This window comes from Lissotriton helveticus, chromosome 1_1 (genome assembly GCF_964261635.1).
Source record: "Lissotriton helveticus chromosome 1_1, aLisHel1.1, whole genome shotgun sequence".
NCBI classification, from domain to species: Eukaryota; Metazoa; Chordata; class Amphibia; order Caudata; family Salamandridae; genus Lissotriton; species Lissotriton helveticus.
In genome coordinates, this window is record NC_136057.1 from 288262658 (window position 1) to 288281917 (window position 19260).

Consider the following 19260-nt stretch of genomic DNA (forward strand, 5'->3'; position numbering starts at 1 on the left):
AACATAGACAGGACAAGTTCTCCCATGCAATCAAAGTGTAGAGCCCCTGACTATCAGTCACATTACTGCCCTTCACCCAGCCATCCAGAGACCTTCAAAACACATCCACACATTCCAACCAAGTGTTGGCATCAGACTTCTCACTGGACCTGAACTGATCCCTGTACTTTTCAGGAGTAAGACCATACTTAGGGGTCCATTATGATGACGGGCGGACTTAGTCCGCCTGCCATCACATCGGGACTCGGCACCGCCCGCCTTAAGGGCGGGGGTCCCGATCAGGGCATTAGGATGCGCCCGCCACACAGGCGGGCGCATCCTGTATGGGTGCAATTGCGGCGGGCGGAGCAGAAATCTCCGCCCGCTGCCATGTGTAAAGTGCACGTTTTGCGTTTCAAAGTGCAACATGATAGGCACCGCGCGGTGCCTGCCATGTTGCACTTTGAAATGCGGGGGGGTACCATAGGTACCCCCCATGTGCAACCCCCCAAGCCACGGACTCCCAGGGGGCCCGCAACGGGCCCCTGCAGGGAGTCTCCGCATGCCTTTCCGTGGCGGCATTGCCGCCACGGAAATGCATTGGTGAAAGCCAATTGTAATATGGCGGGCGGTGTCTAACAGACACCGCCACCATGTTACAGGTTTTCCGCCCCGGCCGCTAGGCGACCGGGGCGGAAAACAGGCGGGCGGTGTTTCGCACCGCCACGGTCCCCTCCGCCATCCTAATATGGCGGAGGGGAATTGTGCTGATGATGTCGGGCGGATTTCCTCCGCCAGGCTGGCGGTAGCCACCGCCAGCCTGGCGGAGGAAATCCGCCCGTCATCATAATGGACCCCTTAGTGAGGAGGGTGTTCTTCATGGAAAGGTGAGGTGATACCCCTTACCCAAAGCTATTAAAGTGTCCCACGGTCCTTCATGGAAGGGAGGCCACAATCCTGCTCCCCAATTCACCTCACGGACTCAATTCATGTGTATTGCTGCCTTGTACAATCACATACAGGCCCACATAGTTTGCGCCACAGCAATCATTACGCCTCCCGCCCTCACATCTCATGACATCCCAAACCCTATGAGCACCACTGCAAAACTCAACACCAGATGGCTATCACCTAAGGGCCGCTCTTTAAGCGTTGATGTTATCTGTTGTAGTTTTAGAGCGAAGCCAGCGTTGATCGCATCTGGTGCAGTTCTAGAACATAGCCAGCACTGGACAGACATGTGACACTGTGATTTATTTATTTAACAAATAGATGTATGCTGTAATACACGGCTAGTCCGATTGTGTCAAAGGACAATGGTTACAAAAGTAGTACATGTATAACAATGTGAATGAGCACAAGCTATGAGAACGTAATTCTGTGCACATTAAGTGATGATGGTGCTACTTCCTTTTGTTTATGTTTCCCTCCTTTTAGTTAGTCTCACATATGAGCAATGCTTATGCGTGACCTACCGGGTACTGTTGAAGCCTGGTTAGTCTAAAGAATTAGGTGAGTCCCCATTGATGTACCTCTGCTGCAACACTGAAGTGCCTCAAGTGCTATAGTTCACATTAGCTCACTGAGTGCACTTACTGTGTGTCACTGATTTAAATGTTTTTAGAGTCCTCAACACAACTGTGTTTACCGTTCACCACTAATGATAATGAGTCAGGTTCACCATAAGACTATACCTTTTTTTTATTATGTACCATATCAGCCTGAATGATGTCACATTTTGTCTCCCCATACAGGTAGATCCAGGTCTTTTACAGGTATACTAATAAGTAGATTGGTTGATGTGAGAATAATTCCATGTCACCATACTTCAAGTGTAGATAGTCTCACCTCTCTGGTCCTGATGAATCGCAGGTAGAATATGCTTAAAGCGAGAAACATGTTGACCTTCACTTACCAATAAGGAGACTCCAACCTAAGACATTACACTTGGGTGAGAGCCTTGTTGCCTGTTTTTACTTAGGATAGGAGACCCCCCGAATGAAGTTAGACTTTCTTGGTACTCTGAACCCTATTTTAAATCACTTCCCGCAAATTCTACATCTACACAGTTCTGGCCTCTCACCCCCACTTCACCATTGGTCTATTGGAAAAAGATCTATGATAAAGTGCCCCTACTATAGGGAGCCCGTTGCGTATTGCACGCCGATCTAAAGAGGAGCAAGCTCAGTTGATGAAGCATGACACCTGAACGGATGTGTGAGAGCATTACAATCCAATAAATGGATCCCCTACTACCAAACCCCCGCTGGTGCAGAGTTGGTTCCGACCTCCCTGACTCTTACACCTACTCATCCACTTTGTCACTGAGGAACAGCATAACCTTCTTCTTTGAATCTTGATTCTAGGGCATTTATGCTGGACCTCCCACTCTCATTAGAGAGTAAAAAGCCATCTTGTCCCTTGTTTTGTATACAGGTCCTAGGAGACAGCTGTGGTGGTGGATGCTGCCTGCTGTGTTGTCTGTGCAGGGGGGGTTCTCCTCATAGCAGTTGGGCTGCCCTGCTAGAGGAGGTGTGGTACGGAGGCTGTCCATGAGCTGTAGGAGGGCGTCGAAGTCAAAGCTGTGGTGGTCCTCTTTGTCATCAGAGAAGAGAGGTTCGGGCTGCTCCGTAGGAGGGGTTGATTCTCCCTCCGCAATGTGAATGGGAGATGCAGTTTAACATTGTGTTCACATGTATTGTGGCTGTTTGGGAGGTGCTGCCTATTTGATGGGGGTCACAGGACATTTCAACAGCATAATGTATGTGTGTTTGTACTTGTTCATTGCCAACTCACGTTTCCCTGCAATGCCAAATGTGATTGGCCAGTGTCTACAGCCAGTCTGCACCAGTTGTTGTGGTTTATACCACAATGTTGTCAGTGTTGATGTGCTTTGCATGTTATGTGTGTGTGTTGCATTTCAGGGGTGTCGCCCCTGCAGCTCTGATTTTGCTGCCCCTTCTCTATTTCATGCGATGTGTCTTTGACTTCTGTGCATATGCAGTGCTGAGATGTTACATACTTGGGTACATTGGTCTCTTGGTGGGAGTTGGGGGCTGGGGCATGGTTTGCCCACAGATGTGCTCAGCTCAATTGTACATGTGTACCATTGTGCCCATCTCCCCCATTCCCCCCAGTCCCTGGTCATTACTCACCCGGGTGCTGTTGTGTCTGGTCATATTGAGCAGTGTCCGGTCCCCCAACTCCTGCCCCCGTCTCCCCACTGATGACTGTGGCACCGGACTCTCACCTCCAGTCTGCATTGCTGCCTTTCTGGTGAGTTGGCAGGTTTCAGCTTGGTTTTGCACTTGACATCATTCCTCTTCCATTGTCCTCTTCAGCACTCCCACTGCATTCACCTTGTCCACGATGGACTGCCATAGTCCATTTTTGGTTGCCAACGACACAGTGGAGGTGACAAACAGTTGTTGATGGTGTTCTACCCTCCGTTATCAGGATCCTGTTTTCCTGCAGACTGAACCACTTCTTCCTACTCTTCTTGTCCTTGGCCTTCCCTGACCCTGTCCCAGGCAGGTCCTCCGGGTGCTTGTGGGGTTCTGGTTGTCTTCCATACTTACTCCGGCAACATCCATTGTGCTTCGCTGTTGTTTGGCATTTGTTTTTTTTTAATTTTTTCTACTTTTATGGTGATTTTTCCCACCTGAAGTTTGTGAATCGAAGGGCTGTTGCTGGTTTTCTCTGATTTTTGTATCGCGATTTGCCTCATTGCAACTTTTTTTGCATTCGTGCTCCACATTTTAGCGGCGTCACGTTGATTTTAACACTTTCAATTGACGTGCTATCTGGTGACTATCACACAGTTCTGGCGTGTTGTGAATACTTCGTTAACACTGCGTAATTTTCCGACGATGGACTGAGATGTTGATAGTTGTGTTAAGTTAATTTTGCGATGGTTATCACACATTCTTGAGAAAATGCCCCCTATATTCATTAATCAGCCGGGAAGATTGCTTTGATTTACAAGGAGTCCCAACACAACGGGGCAGAATTAGGCTTTCATCCATCCCTGATAAAATGCTTAGAGGAACTGTTATCTATTACATTTTTTCCCCTATTATCAGTAAGCTGGAATGCATACCATGCTGCACTCGGTACAGACATCCGCCTCCTCTCGTTTCAATATTTGTCCTCCGGCAGGAAAAAATCTAACTTAAAAAATGAATTGCTAATATTTTGACTTGAAAAACCACGCATTTTGTAGTACTTTAATTATGTTGGCTAGCTTCTGTCCACAGAAGACATTTTTAGAAGCTCCTTAATAAAGGAGTTGTATTGCCTCACTAATCAAACCGATGTCCCAACCAGACTTATCTCAAAGGAATGCAAAGATTCCCCTGCTCTGTTCAGAGGGAGAAGGCACAAAAACACTGTTATTAAGGCAAGTGATTTCAAACTATGCCAGAGCAGGAACTCAGGAACAGTGGGTTTATTTGAAAAGGATTGTGTGGAATCTGAGTATTTAAACAGTTGCCAGTTCATCTGACCTCTTTGGAATGCGCTGTATTTTCTTTAATGCTGATTTGTGCTCCAGTATGCCCCTCAAACCCTTGTAATATCAATAGCTTTCGAAGTGCACTGAAGACAGGGGAATATATTCATAGCTATATTTTTTATTGTATTTCTTTTTCTCGTGGTAATTAATTTAAGATATTACTTCGGCAGGCCATGATTATTCTTTAGTTACGATACTGCAAGGAATATGACGGATATTTTCATAAAACATGTTTATTTATTTCAAAGGATACCTCATTACCATAAATAGCAAGGATAGTGTGGGAAGTGTTGCATGCTCTGTTTTTTCTAACATTTATTAAGGAAACAGCTTCATGATTGCTGCATACAGAATGTTATAGCTCTGTTGACTTGCATCGAGGCTCCGGTCTTTCGGCCTGATTCATGAAGTAAAATTGCACCCGCAATCTCTGCGAAAATGCAATTGCGGGCGCAATTTACGTAATTGGCATTCAACAACAAAATTGCGAATTCGCTAACACATAATAGCGAATTCGCTATAAAATTCGCAGAATCCCGGTAGGCGAGCATTAGCGAATCGGAAAATGCGACAAACCATGGATTCTGCGAAATAAATAGCGAATTCGCAATATAATCTCAATCGGCATTCATGAAAAATCGCTAATAGCGAAAAACCCAAAAATCTCTGTTTGCGCGGCGCAAATTAAGGGACACCTCAAAGCAGGTGGTAACCATAAAAGTCATGAACTAATTACATTTGAAAAACCGTTGGCCAATCACCAACAGGTTCAGGCCTGACCAATCACACATAAGGACATTCAGCAGCAGCATTAGGAGTTCCACAATGCCAGGAATGTACATGGTGGTGAGGCGTCGAAGGCTACAGCGAGCAGCACGGAGGAGACGCAGGATCCAGGACAGGATTTTCCGCCAGCGGGTCACCTTGCTGGGCCAAACCAGGGAGCAGATATATGCTAAATACAGGCTGAATGGGGAAATGATAATCCAGCTGATACATGACCTTGACCCCCTGATGCAGCACCCAACAAGGCGAACCAATGCGGTGCCTACACATGTGCAGGTATTGTGTAGCCTGCACCTCCTGGCCTCCGGGAGTTTCCAGGGGATAGTAGCGGCTGCTGGGGGGATATCCCAGCCCACCATGTCACGCTGCCTCCACACTTTCGTTGACGCCATGCTCACCCAGCTACACCGTCACATCACATTTCCCACGAGCCAACAGGAATTGGACTTGACAAAGCTACAATTTTACAATGTAGCCCATTTTCCCAATGTACTCGGATGCATAGACTGTACCCACGTCGCCATCTGCCCACCAGCTGCCACGGAGTATATGTTCCGCAATCGTAAGTCGTACCACTCCCTCAACATACAGATGGTCTGCAATGCCAAGACTTACATCACTGACATTGTGGCCCAGTACCCAGGGAGTACCCATGACTCCTTCATATTCCGGCACAGCGGCCTCCACACACGACTGCTCAGGGGAGAGTTTGGGGAAGGACACCTACTTGGTAAGTACACTTTGTCGACAATGTCACATTGCTATGAAGTAGCAGCGCAGCACAGGCACTCACCCTCTTCTCCTCTCATTCAGGTGACAGTGGCAACGCCCTCCGTGATTACTTCCTCACCCCATACCTCAACCCTGCTACACCCCAGCAACGGCGCTACAATGTTGCACATATTCGGACAAGGAATTGTATAGAAAGGACATTTGGGCTGCTCAAGAGCAGGTTCCGCATACTGCACAAGACAGGTGGGACCATGTATTACAGTCCTGCAGTGTGCTGCCGCATTGTGGCTGTCTGCGCTATACTACATAACATTGCAACCAAGCGCCGGATACCTGTCGACATCTCTGGCAGTGAATCTGAAGGGGACGACCGGCCACCTGCACATGCGCACCATGCACGCGGGGAGAACCCAGCTGAAGGCCACAGACGTCGCAACCACATCACAGTGAACAGTTTCTAGGCCACCCTCTTCCCTCACCCCACAAATCACAATTGCATGCAAAATGTAATGATGACACAACGCTAATGTGTGCTGCAAAATAAATATATTTGTTTCATTCACAAAAAATGTCACCAGTACAACTATTTTCTACTAACAGTATTACTTCATACTGCAGTGTCAAAGGACAGGGCAGGCTTATAGTCAGCCTGTGCCTGTAATTGTCTAAATGAGTCAATTGCGCCTCACGCGCGTTCCGCCCAAGCGCCTCTGAGGCTCTTCCTCTTCCGGGGCACCTGTACCTGGCGTTGCCCTGGTGCTGCGCCTGAGTGGCGGGACTAGTGTGGCAGAGTGGCTGCTGATGCTGGATGCCCCCTCACTGCCATCATCACCCCCAACAGTGGCAGGTAGAGCAGGAGGGTGTAGTGCCGTAACCGCCGTGGTGAGGTGCTCCAGGACCCTGGTCAAATCCTCACAGCACTGTACGAGTTGGTGCTGATGTACTAGTGACCGCCGCGACAACTGTGAAGTGGCATTCGCTGCCACATAATTGGACCTGCTGTAGGAGGCCAGCCGGCTCATGAGCTGGTGGTGGCGCCGGAGTGCTGCACTGCGCTGCTTAGTCATCGCAGCGGTGTTGGCCTCCATGGCTGCAGTCATGTTGTCCATGCGGTCCCCCATACCTGCCATGGCCGCCGTCATGCGGTCCATGCGGTCTCCCACTCCGGCCACATTGCGCCCAATCTTGTGGAGCTGGAGCTGAATGGCACCTTGCTGCCGTGCCTGGCGCTGATGTATTCTCAACATGCGTCTTTCGACGCTCACACAAGCAAGACTCTGTCCATTGCCCCTCCTGCTGATTGCAGCAGTGGTGTGCTGGCGAGACCTCCCACGCCTGCTCTGCTGGCCTGTCACTGTGGCTGGCCGCTGTGTTGGTGCTGTCGCAGGCCCAGATGTTGTAGCACCAGCTGCTGCTGGTGTCACAGCAGGCGTTGCTGGTGCGGCAGGGACTGGAGGCACAGTAGTGGCGGGCCTGGCTGTGGCTGTCGGTGGTCCGCCAGATGCAGGGGGCACAATGGTGGGGGGCCTGGCTGTGACTGTCGGTGGTCCGCCAGATGCAGGGGGCACAATGGTGGGGGGCCTGGCTGTGACTGTCGGTGGTCCGCCAGATGCAGGGGGCACAATGGTGGGGGGCCTGGCTGCTGGTGTTGTAGCAGCGGCAGGGGCTGGTGCCTGGGTTTGTGGTGGAAAATCCTCCTCCTGGGCCTCCTCATCAATTTGCAGCCTTTCACTGTCGCTGCTTTCAGCGCCACCTGTGAGGGTAAGTGGACAATCATTAGTTGCATGTGTCTGTCAGACGTGCAGTTGTTACATGCATGCTGGGTGACATTCCCTGAATGGCTGTGGATTTGCGTACTTTGGGACCTGTCTGGCTGCATTGTGGTACTACTACATTGTGGCCACACTACATCTCCCACAATGCTTCAGGGCATTCCCAGATGTGCAACAATGGCATGACTAAGGGACATTATGGGAGCCTATTTGGTCAGGGACAGTCATAGGGGACAGGGTCGCAGTCGCATGCCACTTACCTTGGGTGTCTTGGGTGGGGCGGGAGGTGTCCAGACGTGTGACGCCAATGCACGCCTCCCTCTCAAGGGTGTTCTCCACCTGGTCCTCCAAGGGTGTGTTAGGAGGGACTGTAGGTCCGCCACCTCCAGTGCCCGATGACTCTCCAAGGCGCTCCGCCACCCTCTCCTTGGCACGACCTCGGAGGTCATACCATCTTTTCTTCAGCTCCTCAAGTGACCTATCGGCCACACCCACGGAGTTGACAGTGGAGGCTATTCCCTGCCAGATCCTCCTTTTTTCTTGCTCCGGGACCTTCCTGGAGTCTTTGCCAAAGAGTTTTTCGTGGTTGGCCACCACCCCTTCAATCAAATGTTCGAGCTCCTTCTCAGAAAATTTGAGCTTCCTCTTCCGCCCTGTGTTGTTGCTGGGGCCAGGAACAGGTTCCTCTGACATGGCAGCAGAGTAGTTGCAGTTTACAAATCACCAGAATAGCAGCAGCTCTCCCACTTGCTCCCTCCAGGTCTGCCTCACTGTGGTGAATGGGGGTGGGAACTACCTGCTTCCTGGTTGTGATGTCATCACTGTGCTCGAAATGCGACTTCCCGTTTTCCCGATCTCGCGAGTTTGCGAATCGCAATCCCGACGCGGGTAGCCGGAAATAGCCATTATTCTGCGATTATCGTTAATCGCAAACGGATTTTGCGCCCGCGTGCGAATCGCATTTTTTTATCGGTAATCTTCATGAATTCAGTTTTGCGCTTTCTCAATAGCGATTCGCAATTTATCGCTATTTGAGACTCGCAAATCCCGTTTTTCGTGAATCAGGCTGTTTGTGCTTTAAAGTACCTTAGAATGTGTCCATAAATGTTTACTAATGCAAGCATATATTTCTAAATCAGACTACATGAACTAGTGTATAGCAGTTTTATAGCTCTTCAATTCCTGGCTGCACACACCCAGGAAAATGGCTAAACACTTATATGGTCCCAAAGGCGAGACCTATTGGCTATGCCAATGCTTGTTTTCATTCTGCCTTTGATTTGCTGTTCTTATGAGTTTCACTTTCCCTTATAGTTCTCTGAAGTAGCCGTTAGGCAATGTGCAACATCTTTTTTTTTTTAAAAAGGCTAAATAAATAAATAAAGGAATGATAAGGTAACATGTTTAATGTTCCTAAATGGGACACATTAGCTCTTTCCTAAAGCACTACTTCATTAAGGTGCAGCCATGCTTGAATTCCGCTTGGGCCCTAAAAACAAACATAATGAAAGCAGCTTAACATAAGTTTTGATAGATATCTCACATGGCGTATCCGACAGTAAAAATTGTTGCAGTGTTATTTTTCTTTCTTGTTTTCTTTAGTTTTCTTTGGCACAACAACTGCACTGTTCCAGGCAACTAGTATTTGTTTCATTATCAAAATAACATTTGTTAGCTGTCAAGTATATAAGCAAGCGCGTTATTGTTGATTCGGACTGAAAATACCATCTGAACTTCCCTCAGAGTAAACAAACAGGAAGTAGCCCACAGCTTTCCTCAATGTTGACTCTAAGGAGAGAAACAGTTTCAATGCCCAATCTGTATGGGTTTGGGGGTGCCAACTATCTTGGCCAATGCAATAAGCTCAGCAGCAGTGCACAAACCTGTCTCTAAGGCAATAGCCCCTGAGTCCTCTAAGGCTTCTTTTCATGTCCGCTACCACCAACCAAGACTAAGCCATCATGAGATTGTAAACCATCCGTGATGGACCGAGCGTTTGAGCTAATCAAACACTCATCCCCAGTCAACTTATCTGGGTTTAATCCATCACCATTCTTTAGCTCATGGGAACAGTCCAGCCCGAACTGCCAAGCCATGTCTTCCCTGGACCGGAAACAAGCAACCTGGGACCGGTTTCGGATTCATAATCCTCATCAGCCAGGCTATCTTGAATCCAGTGGTAGAGTGAGCAAGGGACCCATGTCTGGGCATTCCCTGCCAACTTAGGGCGAACAAAGCAATACCAAAGGGGAGGAGTGGGGAGCGCCATCAAGCTCTACCAATCGTACTAGGCCCATCCCCAGCTCCCCGTGTATGGGGGAAAGCGGGACGTCCACCAAGAGAAAACATACCATGCCCGTAGGAGCAGGCAAGACAGAATAACTGTAGGGATTAAGCAGGAGTAGCCAGGGGTGGGCTCCCTGAGCTGCCCTCAACAACTGGAGACATGTGGGTTGTGACCGGGCTCCCCCAAGAAACAAAAGAAATGGAGGTGTGTTGCCTCAAAACTTAAAAATGGTCTCTCCCCGGAGCAGTAGGAGAGCCGTCATAAAATATGCTCCAAGCTGGAGAGGCCCATAATGCCCTACGGGGAATTCTCATTTAAATACTTTTCTTGCCTTGTGATGGTCCCAGCAGGAGTAGGGCTCCACTAACAATTTCAGAAAATGTAACGGGATTGTGGAAGTTACAGCAGCCAGCCAGAAGCCATGTTTGCAAACTGACCCTACGTTTGCGGGGTCAAGGAATTTGTGAACCTTTGGGACTCATATGCAATTTTACAAGCTCTCCCAAGACTAAAGCTTTTGTTCCATAGCTGGGTGTGCAGTGTGTTCTAAGTGCTGGTTATATTGTTTATTTAATGTGGTTTGGTGATGTACGAAGAGGATATATATGGTGCAGTAATCTCTAGGGGCTGGATTTATGGCTGTATTTTATGTGGCTGACATCCTATTAAACCCAAATGGTGCACAAACATGGACTTTCAGAAGGCAAGCAAAATTTTGCTTTTCATTTGTATAATTTCAATTTGAGAAGTTGAGTTGAGGTTAGTCTAGTAAGATCCTGTGTCTGTAGCTCAGGCACCCCATTGGGTGAAACATGGAGGCAGAGGCACATGTAAAATATTTGATATGCAAGTTGCAACAATAAAATAAAGAGCCTTGGAATTGAAGTAACAGAAACACAGTCCCATCTTTTTCAAAGGACACTGATGCCTGCTTGCGTACAGTGCTGGGGCCTTTTTACTACTATGGTATACTGATCCTGCCTGATGATGAACCAGCTGCTCCAGCCAAGTTGGCTATACTTCACATACACCTTGAGTACCAATAGAAACGAAGACTCATGGAGGGAGGAGGTGAACCTGTTCTCTGGTGATTAGTGACCCCAGTACTAAACGGAAGAGAAGTGATGGGATGGGGCAGCTTGCCAGCATTCACTAGGTTAAAGTTTTGGAAAGTACATAAATACATTTGGAAAGAAACACAACTCTGATTGTCAAATACACCTCTGATCTGTTTATTATAAAAACAAATCAAAATAAACATTTACTCTGATTGTGACTGTAAATCTACCACAGCTTTAAAGATCTTCAAGGCCAAGTGTAAATCCTAACTCAAGAATACATTTGCACCTGGGTAAATACCCCACTATGTAGATGTTATGTTCCTTCATCAATGATCATTTTGCAAATTTTGTGTGTGATAAAAGATATGTCTGACCAATATTCTTCACTATTATTTGATTCTCTCATTCTCTTTCCATTCTCTCACCTTTTTATCCCTGGGACTAGAAACCAGACCTGTGTGGAATTAAGTGTGCACAATAAATAAATAAATAAAAATGGGTCATTAATCCCATCACAAGTCTAGGGCACCTTCATGGGGTAAACAGACCATCTAGTCACACAGATAAAGGAAGATGACTACTTAGGAATGATTGCTGCAGTATTGTTTCAAGAGTAAGGGCCTGATTTTGAACTCAGCACACAGGTTACTCCTTCTAAATATCATAGTACATAAGGGATTTAGATATCGGCGGACAGGTTATCTGTCACCATTGTGACGAAATAACCTGTCCTCTAAGCTCCAAATCAGGCCCTAGGACTAGTTTACTGTTAACTAACTAAACAGTTTGACCCCCCCCCCCTCTGAGACCCCTTATAGAATAGCAGTCACACATTGCCAAAAGCCCTCTCACAGACTACTGGTCAATCAACAGAAGAAGCATTCACACATTCCTTAAATGGACCAGTCACTCACCACCACAAGCATTCTTACTTTCATACATACTTGTGGTCTTGGATTAATGATCTTTCCAGCTGCACCAATGATGCACCAGCCATCCCCTACCACAAGAACCCACAACCTACATTGACTAGTAGTCACTTCCTACTAATAACAGTCACACCACTCACATCATAGCAGTCTGATACTACAGCCACTCACTACCAAAGAGCACCCTCATGCTACCCACAGAGTGGGAGTCATCACACAACATGAAGCACTTTCACACTCCTCACAAACTACTAGCAATGCTGGAGATGCCTCTTTTTTGATTGGCGAGATTGTGTATGTTTGTGGTATTGTGAATGAGCAAGTGAGTGAATGTAAGAATGGTTGATTAAAAGGATTAATAAATGCACCGGTGCAAGGATAAGTGATGGATGACTAATGATTGAGCTCTAGGGAGAGGAATGATTGAGTGACTACAAAGTTGGAAGCATTCACTCTCAGTCACAAGCTAGAACTACTGGCTTTGGCAATGCTTATTTTAGAAATGGCAGATTGTTATGAAATCATAGTAGGCTAGTCATAGAGGGCATATCTTCACATTAATTATAGACTAACATGGGGGAGAGGGACAAAGAAGAAAAATGTCTGGTCTCCTGCTTTTAAGTAGGGAGGATGCTCCTTTGACCCAGTTAAATCACTGGGGATAGGCAAGACTAATGGATGGACCAAGTTATTTATAATTACCAAGTAGTTTGACTCTTGTGGATGGGTAACCACACAGGTGAAACAAGATATTTAGGAATTTTCTCATTTGATAAACAAAGACTGCCAAACTGTGTTCCCCTGTGTAAAGTACTGAGTTTGAGAAAAGGCTGCCAATGTAGAATTTAAAGAGTCAGTGTTTTGTAGAAGGTCATACAAAGTTTCAGCAAGATGTCTCAACTCAGACTGACTCTGGTCCCATATACAAGGATTATTTCATGGACAGGAGATGTAAAACATTCAGGAGTGCTAAGGAGCTTGGATTAGAGTGGTGGAGTGGTGTACTTTACATATGAATAGTGTGTCTAACATAGAAAGAGAAGCCTGGCTATCCATTGCACAGCACCATTGCACAGCACCCTCAGTTGCACAGATGGTGGCTCCTCTTATCTCATGTGGTTGGTTAAGCGTATATCCGGACTCATAATTATTATGGAGTTGGGAGAGTATATACACAATTGGATATTTACAATGTATGCTTACATCATGGTAAGACTGCAGTCACAAACTATCACAGCAACTGCTCACAGCACAATCCAGTCTGAGTGGAGTTACAATCTACCCCAGAGTACCAGGGAGAAGCTTGATCCTCTCTGCGTGGACCTGAACATGCGCTGATTAGTAGGTCGAGAGGGTAGGTGCACTCTACAACATGAGTTTGTCAACCCACTCTCCCACCCACCAGTCTCTTTATCAGTACTCTTCTAGCACTGTCCTACCAGTTCTTATCTCTACTTGATCCGAGGACACTGTACGCCACCAGCACGATATTCTTGGACTTGCAAAACTCCCGCATTTTCCTCTGGTTCAAATACGCATGGCACTCAACCTGCAAAAACAAAATAAGAAGAAACGAGTCTGCTGCCAAGTTATACATCCCAAGAAAAGAATGTACATCCTCACTAGAGGTTCCATTTTGGGCCACTACAGGATTAGCATGTAGAACAACAAGTTGATCAACCTAAGTACTGGCATGCCCATCCTTTTATATAGCATGCGACTGGTGACCACTCAAAGGATAACATGCAGTCTCACCCTAGAAATGGCTTGTAAAGCATCAGGAATATTAGTTTTCCAGCACAGGAGTACCATAGTGACCTAACACAAGCAGAAATCACAGACCTGTGGTAAAAAAAAAAGCTTACAAAGCCATTTCAGGGATTTAGTAGAAGCACACTACAAATAGTGTATAAACCAGGTGAAGGTACGGAGGTATCACCTTACATGGACAGATTGATTCAGCTGGGAGTCTGTGGCCCGGTGGTACCCGAAAGTTTGGGTGTTAAGAACTAAGAGGAACTTAATTAAATGGGAAAGTTAAACCTGGCTCTGGCAGCGGTTGGTCGGCCTCCTAGCTTGACTTTGCTTCCTTAGTCTCCTGCTCCATTGCTTCTTCCTGACTCTCTATGGTACTCAACAGACTGTCTCATATGCATCATATGACATAGACAGAACTTGCTTTGTCATTTTTTCAAAGAATAAGAGAGCATACTTAACTCCCATCTTACTCAGTCTAAATTTCACTTCCATGAAAGAGGCTCTTTGCTGCTGGACCACAGCAGTGAAATCTGGAAAGGTAATTATTATCTGGTGTGCAGCTTCCAGTCTGCCGTTTTCATACACCTGCAGCAGTATATAGTCCTGTCACAGTAATGCACTTGCTTTGCCACTGCTCGAGGAGGTGCCGAGGCGTAGGTGGCCTCGATGGGACTCAATGAGCCTCTTCCAGGGCAAAAACCTGTGTCAGTCCCTCAGGAGCCTCTCATTGTTTTGTTTTCTTTTTTTAGTTTTATATAGCGCGAACTAGACCCGAACCGAATGAGGTAGCTGAGCGCTTTACATAGCACCAGTTACTTTACATGAGGACACACTTTCATTTTTAGGCACGGGCAGATTAAGTGATTTGCCCAGAATCACAGGAGGTTTTTGGCGTCGTTACCGAGACTCGAACCCAGATCCCCAGGTTCGAGGTCGAGCGCCTTTGCCGTTAGGCCAAGCCCTCTCCCTGTTGGATTCATCGTTCAAGGTAGGTGATCATGCATCTTCCTTCATTACGGTCAGGTTATCCAATTATGCATACATTGTTTTGGCTCATGCTATGCTCCAGCACCGTAGAATTTTGTAGTCTATATTCCAGGTCACCAGTTGTCTCTTGAGTTCTTCAGTCATAGGTTTAAAAACAGCCACTGCTACTTGTGTTTGCCAATGCAATTAGACATCTTGTGCTGATCCTCCCTCAATAAGGTAATATCCAGAGCCACAGTGTCTATTTTCTTTTCAAGTGCATCTTTGGTTTCTAAAATCACTGAATAAATAGTATTTAACTTATTGTCTACTGTGGTCTGTCCTGTTTTGCTTGGTGGTGCAACCTCCAATTGCTAGCGTGTATGGCAGACAGGTGGAGATTGATCTGTGTGGGCACCACATGCCTCTTAGAGTGTCTCTTCATGTTTGCTCAAAAGGACCAGATCTGTCCCATAGTTTCTCGGGTCTCCTATGTGCCTTCAGATCTCCGTTAGCACAAGTACAGGTTTATCTTTCCCATTGTTCAATGTAGGAAGCTGGCTCTTTGTATAGTGGACCAAAACGAGGTACAGAGTCCAGGCAACCCTCATTGATTTAAAGAGGCAAAAATTATAACATTTAGGGTTCTACTACATGTCTGGTGGTCCAAGGACCCCCAGACTCATGGTGGCGCGGCAGTGGATGTCTTGGGACTGCCACATTACAACCCTACTGGTTACGCTGCCCTGAGACCATTGACTCCGCCGTTTCCTGGCAGTGGCGCAGAGGTCCAGAGACATCTATATGCTTGGCGGACCATCGCGGTCCCGCCAAGCATATTAGGACTTTCATTACCACCCCTGATTTCATTAAGGTCTTTCCTCTATGAAAACTGTGGCGATGAGAAAAGAAAGGGGGCCTTGCAGGTCCTCGTTGTGCCTCACGCCTTGTGGATGCACACAAGGGGGCACAACATGTGCCCCCCTGTGTGTAGGCACAGAAGTTGCAGATCGGCATGGACTTTTCAGTTCATGCTGTGCTGGAACTTCCTTTTATGGTCCCAGTGTGGTGCCGCCGTGGGAACAGCAAAGGAAATGCCTGCTAATAACTAAAAAACACATTATGGGGCGGGCGGTCCTCATGCAGGTTTTGGCAATGTGGCATCAGGGCGGTCCCTCTGCTGCACATCAAACTCGTAGATTATGACTTTTGGAGGATCAGTGGTGCGGCGGTGCAAACTGCTACACCACCGGTCCGCCCATCAGATTACGACTTTCGGTAGTCTGGCAGGTGGGCAGTGTCCTCAGGTATTCGCCATGTGCTGGATGTATGGGAATGTGAAGGTAGGCGTCTTTTGAGTCTAGGGCTGACAGAAAGTTTCCTTGCTGGATAAGTTGGAACACGTCTTGGAGAGTGACCATATGAAAATGCTCTGACAGGATGCAATGATTTAAGGGCCATAGATCTAAGCCTGGCCGTACAGATCCATCCATTTTGGGGATTAGGAAGAATAGGGAGTATGAACCTGACCCCTGATGTTGTAGAGGTACGGGTTCTATAGCTCCATTGAGCAAGAGAGCGTGACCTTCCTGTTTGAGTGGTGTTTGTCATTTTAGAGAGTCTGTGAGTGTGAGGTGGAATGTTTGGGGTTGTGGTACTGAGATTCTAACAATAACCACGTTGGATAATGTCCGAAACCCACTTGGCTGGTGCTATTGATTGCCATGCGGGCAGAAAATCCTGTAATCGTCACCTGATAGGTGTTGAGTATTCGAGGGGGAAGGAGAAGAAAGTAATTGTTTGGTGTTGGGTACAACACTGTGTGGGGAAGCACCTTTGCTTCTACCTTTGGCATTGTTCACTCTATAGTAACCTCTGAGATAGAAGTGGTGACCCTGGCCACGTTGGTACAAGGTAAGGGCATATGAGTAGGTGTTTTCTGAACCAGCTCGATAGGTGGAGCGGAAAAAGGGGCTACTAGGATTAGGTGTCTGAAGTGCACCCATAGACTTCGCAGTCTGTATCCTTTTAAAAAAAATTCTAGGGCCAGGTAAACCTGGAAACTGAAAAGATGTTCTATGTTTGAAGGGCATTTAATAGACTTTGTTGGACTGCTGGCTTCAAGCCAAATATGTGGAGCCAGGCATGGCCATGCAGCAAGATACTGGTATTGATCCCCATAGCAGCAGTATCTGCTGAATCTAAGGCACAACGAACAGGGGTGTTGGAGATGAACTTTTATTCAGATAAAAACTCCTGACTCCCTTTCCTGTGCTCCTCTGTGAGATACTAGAGGAGTTGGTAATACACCAATGGTTGGCGGATTGAGCTGCTGCCCTTTTACCAGAGCAGTCAGTGAGTTTGCCTTCCTAGTCAGGAGGTAGTGCATCACAGGCAGCTTGGGAAATAGCTCGTTTGCGAGCGTTGTTAACAAGTGAGTCAGTAGGAATCTATCCCCTGATGTGGATGGGGTCAGGTGGACAGGCTTTATATTTGTTATCCACCCGGGGAGTGCTGATTCCTGCTCTAGCAAGGTCTTTAAATATGTCTTCTATATAACGTAACATACCCTTAAGCATAGGGAGGAACTGGGGGGCCATATGTGTGAAAGAGAGCATTTCAAAAAGGAAGTCCTCTTGTGTAGCTCGACCTCATGAAAATTAGCTGCTCTACCAATGAGCTCCTGGTACTATGTGGAGTCTTCAGGAGGAGATGGAAGCTTGTACGGTGTCCGCTGGATATATACATCATAGGCCAGATGTAGGTAATTCATATTTACCAACTCTTAAATACCGAATTTTACCGATTCGGTATTTAAGAGTCGGTAAATATGAAGGGGGGAGATGTAGGTATTACAGATTCTGTAAATACCGAATCGTTAAGATTCGGTATTTACCGATTCTGTAATTACAGATTCGGTATTTCCCATTGATTCCTATGGGCTTTGAAGCCTATAGGAATCAATGGGAAATACCGATTCTGTAATTTCAGAATCGGTAAATACCGATTTTAGCAAGGGTGCAGGGGGTGTCACTTTGACACCCTCTAGCACCCCAAAGACGGGCATGTGAGCCATGTGGCACATAGACATGCCCTAAGGGCATATCTGTCTGTCACATGGCTAGGTGTGCATGCACACATGTGCATGCACACCTGAATTCGGTATTTTAACACCCAATTGGATTGGGTGGTAAAATACCGAATTTGTAGGGCCTTTGGGACTCTGGAGAGTCCCACCTACATCTGAAAGTTTCCGAATCGGTAAAAATACCGATTCGGTATTTTACCGATTCGGTAAATTTACCGATTCGGTAAATTTACCGAATCGGTAAAATATGCTCCCTACATACCAAAAACCCATTTACCGGTCGGTAACGGCCGAAATCGGCCGTTACCGGTCGGTAAATGGCTCCTACATCTGGCCCTAAATGCGGTCCAGGGTTCGGTTGGGAGTGGTGGTGTACCAAAAGTGTCATCCCCTACCCATGTTCACCTGTTTAAGAGTGTGGAGACCCTTTAGGTGTTATATCTAAGGTATCTCCATCATAGTGTGTTGGGGAAGGTGAATGTGGTGGTAAAGGCATGGTGGCCTTGTCAGCCGCCTTCTTCTGTTTAGCGGTGAACGGTGCATCAATAACCTCTTTGAGATGGAGTTGTCACTTCGATGGGGGTGAAGCCGAAACCGAAGGTCTGGCAAGAACGGGCCTTGTGTGGAGCTGGGTGTGTATCTGCTTTTGGCGAACATCCAGCATTTCTTGTAATTGAGGTGAATAGGTTCCACATGCTTGCCAGGATCAGATTTCGGAGTCGGTTTCGAAGGTTTTGGAGCCAAGGTGTGTTTCTGTTTCTGCACCAAAGGTCCGGTCGGAGCCGAAGATGGGACTGGTCAGCTCGGTACTGAAGATCAACTCAGCACTGAGATGGTGATGTCAATGGCTTTCGCTGGTGTTTCGGTGCCGAGCCTGAGGGCAGGGTGTCAGAATCAATCTTTGGGTGCAGACTATGGCCCGAAGGGAGTGGTGGTCAGAGGGCCTTTTCTTGGGTTGGGACCGATTGTCTCTTAGGTTGTTCAAAACAGGGCTGTGGGACAGGGGCTACCATACTAACAGACTGTTGAGCTGGTGAAATGTCCTGCATCTCTGTTTTGAGCTCCAAGTCAGAGCCGAACTGCACTCAAAGTAGAACGCCGCTTCCTCCCACATAGATGGTCCAGGGAGTGTTTCCTCCTCGACATCTTGATATCCAAAGGTGGCAGGAGTGTCTTCAATACTGCTCTGCTGCATTTCACATCGACGTGCCCGACGGTCTATAAGAACCTTTTTTGACCAGAGAGATCAAGAGACTTTTCAACCCTCTTCCCTCTGTTCTGGTGACATGCACGGGTTACAGACCAGAGGAAGACCAGCCTGGGGGCATTTTGTGTGGCAATTCAGGCAGAAACAGAAAGGCGTCCGTTCCATGACCAGCAGGGCGTCCT

General features: G+C 47.2%; 1 protein-coding gene across 1 annotated transcript in view; it reads right to left on the reverse strand.

The window, feature by feature from the left end:
* Positions 1-19260, reverse strand: part of LOC144769404 (estradiol 17 beta-dehydrogenase 5-like) — a 205439-nt gene that overhangs the window by 23595 nt on the left and 162584 nt on the right. Inside the window, exon 6 of the mRNA XM_078653488.1 lies at positions 13499-13608. Within this exon, the coding sequence (XP_078509614.1) occupies positions 13499-13608 (110 nt within the window). The remainder of the gene's footprint in view (positions 1-13498; positions 13609-19260) is intronic.